The 10,000-nt window shown below is 43.4% G+C and overlaps 1 protein-coding gene across 1 annotated transcript in view; it reads right to left on the bottom strand.

The window, feature by feature from the left end:
- Positions 1-10,000, bottom strand: part of sacs (sacsin molecular chaperone) — a 78,042-nt gene that overhangs the window by 61,862 nt on the left and 6,180 nt on the right. The window contains exon 3 of the mRNA XM_063205850.1: positions 9,145-9,295. Within this exon, the coding sequence (XP_063061920.1) occupies positions 9,145-9,295 (151 nt within the window). The remainder of the gene's footprint in view (positions 1-9,144; positions 9,296-10,000) is intronic.

Raw genomic sequence — 10,000 nt, 5'->3', positions numbered from 1 at the left:
GGCCAATTTTTGCCATAGAAATCAATAGAATTGGGCGGGATTTTGTGCTTCCAGGTGGGTTTTGAGCATTTTTTGGGCTGGAAATCATCAACCTCATCTGGCAACCCTGTCTTTGACATAACCCACAGATTAGTTTAAATGAGTCAATGTCACACCGCTTGGCTCCATTTAGGCCACTATATGAAAATACGGTACGACCCCCATTCCGCCAGACCCACGTTGAACCCATCTAATCCACGTATGTACATTACTGATTCCTGACTAGTTAAAATACAGGAATAACCAAGAAGACAACAGCAAGAGTGTGGTGATGTTTTTTTTTTCATCGTTTTCCCTTTCAGAGAAAAGGATTAAAAAAAAACACTGGTCACGTCTCCACTCATGTCACCAGGCCTAAATTCAGTCAGCCCTCAAATATAACAAAATACATTCATGTGATAGAAGTATTCAGTTGGTTGCAGGGCTTTAACCCATTGACGCCTAAGGCACTTGCAAAAAAGGGCGCTGAATGCTCTTAGTCTATAAAAACCTAAATATCTCAGCCTCTGAAGCACATAAAAACATGCAATAAGTTGTATTTAGACACTAAGACCCTCATCTTTCATGGGAATGTGCTCATTCATCTCAAACATGCAAAACATTTTAATTAAATTGTCTCAAATCTCATGACCCTGAATGTCACGTAATGCAGCTCCAGGCGCCAGGGCCAATGTTGTGTAGCGCAACATCCAGCATCAATGGGTTAAATTAACACCAGCAAACCAGCCACATGCTGGTGAAATTTGAGTTTGGCTGGTAAAAAAGACCAACTTACAAGCCACTTTGACCCATTAGGGAATGTGTGTATGGCTAGTAATATTAACTTGACTATTAGCCATTTTGGCTGTTAATGAAAAAGTACATTTAGAGTAGGGGTGGGCGATGTTGTATCACGATTTTTTAACATGAAATCTCGATTTCGATTTTTTATCACGATCTTCCATCCAAAAAATAAAAACAACAAAAAACAACTTTCATATACTTGCAATTTGTAATTTGCAGTCAATAAAACGTTAACACACTGATGATACTCTCATAAAGTGTACAATTGGAATATAATAATGTAAAGAATAAAGTGAAGACAACAACACAAGTGAGAAAACGTCACTCTGATGCTGATAATAAACATCCTCACTGCAAGACGATCTATACGATTTCTCCACTTTGGCAGATTCGAGACGATCTTTTACTCAGTATCACGATTCACGATTTAATATCGTCATATTGCCCACCCCTAATTTAGAGCCCTTAGTGGTTGGATGTAATGTGTGTAACCTCATTAAATAATACTGCTTCTTATTAATCTGATACTGTCCCATGTTTGGAAATAAGCTTATTTTACACCTTCCCTTGAGTTAAATAATAGGGTTTTAACTTTCAACCGTATTCTAGTTATGACAGTGCAAATTCTATCTCCAAGCTAACAGTTAACATTAAGTCCTATGAGACCAGTTAGCCGTGAGCTGGTCTCATAGGACTCAATGTTAACTGATAGCATGGATGTACTGTAAAATTTGCACTGCCATACCCAGAGAATGGTTGAAAGTACAGGAGAACAGTAAAACCCTATTATTTAACTCAAGGGAAGGTGTGAAATTACCTTATTTCCAAAAATGGGACAGTATCACTTTAAATTGAGTTGGGTGGTGGAAGGGGATAGTGAGAGCCTTGTGGCTTCCCTCCTGACTCCTCTGTTCAAAATGCAGTCTACGTACCGTACATACATTCCCAGCTCAATTGCCTTAACCCATTGTGTCCTGGAGACAGATTTTTCAGGATTTTGAGATTTTAGCTGTTTTATGTTAGAGCTGAATGAACACATTACAATGCAAGGGGAGGGTCTCGGCTTTTAAATGTAATTCATGTTTGTATGTGCTTAGGAGGCTGAGATATTTAGGATTTAATAGGAAGAGGGCACCCTTTCCCAAAAAGGGCTTAGGACGAAATGGGTTAAAAGACCCCAGCAGAAGGAAACTGAGGAAATCCGATCTATCACTGTCCTCCCTGTTAGTCCCACAAAGACATGAGAGAGGGAGAGGAAGCACACGGACACACACACATACATACACACACTCACACACACAAACACATGCATGCACTCATTAACGCACGCACCCACACAACCAACAAAAACACCACACAAACAGACAGACAGCTGACTGCTGCAAACGTGTGTCATGTGTTTTCTTCTCACACTTGGCTGTGCTGCACACAACTTAACAATGGGCAACATTTTACCCCTGTCTGCCTGCCTGCTGGCCAGCCTGTTGGCCTGTCTGTCTGCCTGCTTGCTTGTCTGCCTGCCTGTCTGTCTGCCTGCTTGTCTGTCTGCCTGTCTGCCTGCCTGCCTGCCTGCCTGCCTGCCTGCCTGCCTGCCTGCCTCTCAGCCACCTGCTTGTCTGCCTGCCTGCCTGCCTGCCTGCCTGCCTGCCTCCTGTCTGCCTGCCTGTCTGTCTGCCTGCCTGCTTGCTTGCCTGCCTGCCTCCTGGCCAGCCTGTCTGCCTGCCTGCCTACCTGTCTGCCTGCCTGCTTGCCTGCCTGCCTGCCTGCCTGCCTGCCTGTTTGCTTGCTTGTCTGCCTGCCTGTCTACCTACCTGCTTGCCTGTCTGACATGTCTGCCTGCCTGCCTGATGGCAAGCCTGACTGCCAGTCTGCCTGCCTGCCTGCCTGCCTGCCTGCCTGCCTGCCTGTCTGCCTGTCTGTCTGCCTGCCTGCCTGTCTGTCTGCCTGCTTGCTTGTCTGCCTGCCTGTCTGTCTGCCTGCTTGTCTGTCTGCCTGTCTGCCTGCTTGCCTGTCTGCCTGCCTTTCTGCCAGCCTGCTTGTCTGTCTGCCTGCCTGTCTGTCTGCCTGCCTGCTTGTCTGCCTGCTTGTCTGCCTCCCTGCGTGCCTGCTTGTCTCCTCCTACTCAAGCGAGTAGGTCGCTTTTCTGCTTTGCTCCTGCCTAACTTCAATTTCTTTACTTTTTTTTTTTCTTTTCACACTATATCTTGGATTTTATTTGCCATATACACAGTTTTTAACAAGTTTAGAGAAGAACAACAGAGGATTTTATTCATACATTAGTGTTTTTCACAAGAGAACCTAGAAGTCAAAACAATTGCCGAGCTGAAACAATAACAAAATGCGACAACGACAGTCCAAAAAATGGATACTGCTGGAACAACGGATTTCTGCCCTGGAATCCTTACTGGGTGATCGCCTATCAAAGACTGAAGGAAGTCCTGAAACAGGTGCCGCAAATGCAAAAGCAGACCAACGACCGGCTGATGTGACATTTGTGACGCTGGACGAAACACCTGGCAAAAGCTTCGCAAAGCAAAATGTGAGTAGGCCTACTCACTATTGGGAAAGCAAAGGGGCTCGACCCAAAAACAGAGATAAAATACTAACTTCAACACCAGTGCGGTCTGCTGCTGCCAGACCAACTTTTTCAGGGCAGCCCATAAAACTTCAAAATCGATTTGAGTGCCTTGAACAAGTGGAACCAGTTGCTCCCAGAATAAAAACTGAAAGTACACCGCATTGGAATAACAAGAACAAAGTTAGACGGCAGCTGCCTGCCTCTCCTACAACACTTGTTGTTGGTGATCTGAGTGTGAAAAATATCGGAAATGGAACTTTTAAAGTGTCCTGTCTGCCCCATGCATCCGTACGTGAGACCAAGGACAGTATCCAACAATTGGTGTCTGACCACAGATCTATTGATCGCCTTGTTGTTCACTGTGGGGCAGCGGATCTGTTCAAAGAGCAAATAACTGTCAAAAAGGATTTTAATGACTTATTTTCAACTCTAAAAGACCTGAAAATTCCATCCTTCATCAGCGGGCCAATACCAGCACCATGCTATCGCGACTTTGCGTTTTCGAGATTAAATTGCTTAAACACATGGCTGTCAAGGACATGCAGATCCAACGGTATCAGCTTTGTTGACAACTTCGACCGTTTCTGGAGACGGTCTGTACTTTTTAAAAAAAAACAGTGCAGAACTGAGTTGGACCGGCGCCAAAGTGCTGACAGACCAGTTGGTTTACAGCATTGAGACCTTGGGCGCTGATAAGCGGCCTGTATCTGTATCCACTCAGACACAGGGGCATTTCAACAAGCCCTCTGTGCCTGTAAGTGTGCAAACTGAGCCACAGACTGGCGAAAGCACACACACAGATGACGTAGCCAAGTCCCTCTCTCTGCTCAAGTGGAAAACAACGGAACACACAGAACTCGCCACAAACTGAACCAGCTTTCGGAACAGCTGGAAGATCTGTCACAGAAACTGGCAGCAAGCCGCTCGCCGGAGATCAAGTGTTCACCTCCTTGTCGGACTGGCAAAATGCCATTGGCATCACCAATTCCACCTCCCAGGTCTGCCAAAAAGCGACTGTCCACACAGGAAATAGGAAATGTGGTTTCCTCAAAACCAAACTCACCCCCCAGATATGGCGAAACGCAGCCACCATCAAGCCCTGGCAACGGCGACAAAATGCAATCACCAATGGAATCACAAACTTCCCGGAACGACGAAACACCATCTTCATCTCCCAGACTGAGATTTCCAGCAACTATGGCGAGACTACTCCCCTATGCCAGATCTACCTTTTCTACCCCCAGACATTCCTACCAAGCCTCCTATGCGGATATTTCTCAAGGTCAACCTCATTCTACCCCAAAATCTAAAAGGATACTTCCATCCATGACTGCACCCAAAAAAGGCAAAGCCCCACAACCACCTGTCTGTGCTCTGGAGTACAGTAGTATCAGTGAGGATGACCTTGTTGAAAGCACAGTCTGATATCAACTGGGTCCCTACCCACATAGTAACAGTGGTTTTGAAAATAAGCAGATAAGGGGACCCGTGGACAATCTTATTCCAGTTCTAATAACAAAGCGAGGTCTCTTGAGGACACGCATACATTCCCCCAAGACGGCAAGCATGGGAAATCTCAGACTTGTCCCAAAAAAACTCACTACCACAGTGGAAATGCCTCCAATGCTCAATGCTAAATTAGCTTTACAGAATAGTAGATCTCTAAGGAACAAGCCTTTTGTTGTCAATGAGTTTATCTGTACCCACAACCTTGATTTTTTATTTTTAACTGAAACATGGCTGGAAAAATCCACTAGCTCTATCACACTTATAGAAGCAACTCCGTCACACTTTAATTTCATTAGTACAGAAAGGCAGAATAAACAGGGAGGGGGGATAGCAATTATTTTCAAGGCACTGTTTCAATGTCAAAAGACATCACTAGGTGAATTTTCATCTTTTGAATACTTAGCTGCAGTTCTAAAATGTTCTTCTGACATACTGTTATTGACTATTTACAGACCCCCAAGACTTTCTGCACCACTCTTCTTAGAGGAATTTGGTGAGCTGTTGTCGAATGTTTGTGTGGACTATGATAGCTTGTTTATAGCAGGCGATTTTAATTTCCACGTGGACGACTTAGAGAATGTCTATGCTAAGGAATTTTTAAGTCTTATTGACATTTTTAGCCTCACACAGCATGTAACAGGACCAACACACAACCAAGGTCACACTTTAGACCTAATAATAACAAAAGGCCTTAATGCTTGTGCTAGTGTCAAAGACTATGGCTTTTCTGACCATTACTGCATTTTTTCTGATGTTTCTATGTACCCTCATGTTCAAAGGGAATCTGTTACAGTCAAAAAACGTATAATCAACTGTGAGACAGCCTCACTCTTTCAGCAAGCACTTTCAGAGATCCAAAGTCAAACCTCAGAGAGTGCAGATGATCTCATGGTTAATTTTAATTCAAGGATGACCCGTATTATGGATGTTATTGCCCCCGAAAAAATAAAAACAGTGGGACGTGAAAAAGCACCTTGGAGAAAGAATCCCACAGTTATATTGCAAAAGCAAGAATGCAGGAGGGCTGAAAGACAGTGGCGTAAATCCAAACTTGAAGTCCACTACCAAATCTATAAACACACACTCTCGAAATACAACCAAGAAATTTCTAAAGCTAGACAATCTTTTTTCTCTGACATAATTAACAGAAATATTAATAATGCACGTGTCCTGTTTGGCACTGTGGAAAAGCTAGCAAGGCCCCCAAATCTAATGCCCTCTGAGTTCCTCTCAGTCAGCAAATGCAATGAGTTCGCATCCTTTTTCAAAGGAAAGATTGAAAAAATACGTGCAAACATACTCACACATGTGCAACCGACCCAAGATTCAGACCAGCTTGCTATGGTGAAGTTAAATCCTAACCTCATGAGAAATTTTCATTTAGTTGATGTGGACATTCTCAATAGAACGGTACAAAGTCTTAGCTCCTCTACATCTGACTTAGATATTTTACCAACAGCCTTCTTCAAATCCATCTTAAATCTAATATCATCAGATGTACTTCAGATCATCAACACCTCACTACAAACAGGCATATTCCCAGGCTGTCTGAAAGAAGCAGTTGTGAAACCCTTACTGAAAAAGAACAACCTGGATGCACTGGTACTAAACAACTATAGGCCCATATCCAATCTACCATTCATGGGTAAAATAATAGAGAAAATTGTTTTTAACCAATTAACTGCTTTTCTAATGTCTAATAGCTATTTTGATAAGTTTCAATCAGGTTTCCGTGCCTACCACAGCACTGAAACAGCTCTTATTAAAGTTATGAATGACATAAGATTGAATTCTGATGCTGGCAAATTATCCGTCTTGGTTCTACTCGATTTGAGTGCCGCCTTCGATACAGTTAATCATTCTATACTACTACATAGACTGGAACACTGGGTTGGCTTTACAGGCATAGTGATCAACTGGTTAAAATCGTACTTACAACAAAGACGTTTTTTTGTCGCCATTGGAAGACATACCTCATCACCGATGTCTATGAATTGTGGGGTCCCCAGGGCTCCATTCTGGGACCACTACTGTTCAATCTGTATATGTTGCCACTGGGACACATTATCGAGAATAACTCCATAAATTACCATAGCTATGCGGATGATACCCAGCTCTACTTATCTATGTCCCCAAATGACTATACCCCCCTTGAATCACTCTATCATTGCATGGACCAAATTAACAAATGGATGTCTCACAATTTCCTCCAGCTGAACACAGATAAAACTGAAGTAATTATATTTGGGAAAAGAGAGGAGAGACAAAAGATTGCTACTATCCTTGAAACAAAGGGACTGAAAGCAAGGGAAACAGTTAAAAATCTTGGGGTCCTCATTGACAGTGACCTAAACTTCAACAGTCACATGAAAGCTATTACTAAGTCTGCATTTTATCACATAAAAAACGTCTCTAAATTTAGGGGCCTGATGTCTAAACATGATCTGGAGAAGCTAATACATGCCTTTATTTCTAGTAAAGTTGATTACTGTAACAGTCTTTTTACTGGCCTCCCCAATAAAACCATTAAACAGCTTCAACTTGTACAAAACGCAGCTGCAAGGGTTCTTACAAAGACAAGGAAGTTCGACCACATTACTCCAATTTTAAGATCGCTGCATTGGCTCCCAGTAAGCTACAGAATTGATTTTAAGGCTATGCTACTTGTGTTTAAATCACTAAATGGAATGGGACCCACATATCTACTGGATATGTTTCAGCTGTATGCACCAACTAGGTCACTAAGGTCAACGGAGAAGAATTTGCTGGTGATTCCAAAAGTCAAAACAAAGTGTGGAGAGGCAGCCTTTAGCTTCTATGCTTCAAAGCTTTGGAACCAGCTTCCAGATGACATAAAAAATGCACCCACTATTGATAGCTTTAAATGTAGACTCAAGACAAAGCTGTTCTCAGATGCTTTCCCCTAGCTTAAATTCTTATTATTTTTATTTCTATTTAATTTGTTTTATTTTATTTTATGTTATTATTATTTTTACCTTATGTTTTATCTTAATGTTTTTAAATGCTTTTTGACTCTAATTCATTTCCTTCTTTCTTCCCTGTTTCCTTTCATTTACATTGTTAACTTTGTGAAGCACATTGAGTTGCACCTGTGTATGAAATGCGCTATATAAATAAACTTGCCTTGCCTTGCCTTGCCTTGTCTGTCTGTCTGTCTGTCTGTCTGTCTGCTCGTCTGCCTGCCTGCTTGTCTGTCTGCCTGCCTACTTGTCTACATGCCTGCCTGCCTGCTTGTCTGCCTGCCTGTCTGCCTGTCTGTCTGCCTGCCTGCTTGTCTGTCTGTCTGCCTGCCTGCCTACTTGCCTGCCTGTCTGCATGCCTGCCTGTCTGTCTGCCTGCTTGTCTGTCTGCCTGCTTGTCTGCCTGCCTGTCTGTCTGCCTGCTTGTCTGTCTGTCTGCCTGCCTGCCTGCCTGTCTGCCTGCATGCCTACCGCTCTGTCTGTCTGTATATCTACTTGTCTGTCTGCCTGCATGCCTACCGCTCTGTCTGTCTGTATATCTACTTGTCTGTCTGCCTGCATGCCTGTCTGCTTGCCTGCATGTCTGTCTGCCAGACCTACTATACACACCTGACCAAGAGCGACCGAGGTCGAAACGTTGTGTTCAATAAATGGGTGACCTATACACCTGACGAAGACCACCTGCGGTCCAAACGTTGTGTTCAATAAATCGGTGACCTATACACCTGACGAAGACCACCTGCGGTCCAAACGTTGTGTTCAATAAATCGGTGACCTATACACCTGACGAAAACCACCTGAGGTCGAAACGTTGTGTTCAATAAATCAGTGACCTATACACCTGACGAAAACCACCTGAGGTCGAAACGTTGGGTTGAATAAATCAGTGACCTATACACCTGACGAAGACCGCCTGAGGTCGAAACGTTGTGTTCAATAAATCAGTGAGCAGCAACAGTGTGCTGATGTTTCCTTCTTTTACACACATTTGTTTGATCCAGCACCTGTTTTACTGGATGTGCGCGCATCACCTACACTGCTTTTGCACTAATGTAACAGAGCCTCCTCAGACTGCAACGGTATAGTGCATGGGACCACTTGTAGGGCTGAAATGATACACTCAACTCATGATTAGTTTCACATCACGGTTTTTGACCTACGTTCACCATACAGCAGCCTCTGCTCCTCCACAAGAAGTCCCGCCCACTTATACCCACATCTACACCCCTATTGGTCTATTCAGCTGTCACTCACCACTCGTCCTCCAATCAGCAGCCTCTGCTCCTCCACAGGAAGTCCCGTCTCCTCCTGCAGCCGCTGCTTCAGCTGGGCCACCGCCGTCTCCTTGGCAACGCGCCACTCCCTGCGGCCCAGGTAGTCATGGCACACTGCCACACGAGGCAACCTGGCGCACACACACACACACACACACACACACACACACACACACACACACACACACACACACACACACACACACACACACACACACACACACACACATTAGGAGTAGCACTGATGAACCACACACACACACACACACACACACACAAGGCAAGGCAAGGCAAGGCAAGTTTATTTATATAGCGCATTTCATACACAGGTGCAACTCAATGTGCTTCACAAAGTTAACAAATGTAAATGAAAGGAAACAGGGAAGAAAGAAGGAAATGAATTAGAGTCAAAAAGCATTTAAAAACATTAAGATAAAACATAAGGTAAAAATAATAATAAAATAAAATAAAATGAAACAAATTAAATAAAAAATAAAAATAATAAGAATAAGTAATTTAAGCTAGGGGAAAGCATCTGAGAACAGCTTTGTCTTGAGTCTAGATTTAAAGCTATCAATAGTGGGTGCATTTTTTATGTCATCTGGAAGCTGGTTCCAAAGCTTTGAAGCATAGAAGCTAAAGGCTGCCTCTCCACACTTTGTTTTGACTTTTGGAATCACCAGCAAATTCTTCTCCGTTGACCTTAGTGACCTAGTTGGTGCATACAGCTGAAACATATCCAGTAGATATGTGGGTCCCATTCCATTTAGTGATTTAAACACAAGTAGCATAGCCTTAAAATCAATTCTGTAGCTTACTGGGAGCCAATGCAGCGA

Source organism: Engraulis encrasicolus, chromosome 8, assembly GCF_034702125.1.
Source record: "Engraulis encrasicolus isolate BLACKSEA-1 chromosome 8, IST_EnEncr_1.0, whole genome shotgun sequence".
NCBI classification, from domain to species: domain Eukaryota; kingdom Metazoa; phylum Chordata; class Actinopteri; order Clupeiformes; family Engraulidae; genus Engraulis; species Engraulis encrasicolus.
The sequence above is the reverse complement of the archived record's forward strand: the minus strand, read 5'-3'. Positions and strand labels throughout refer to the sequence as shown.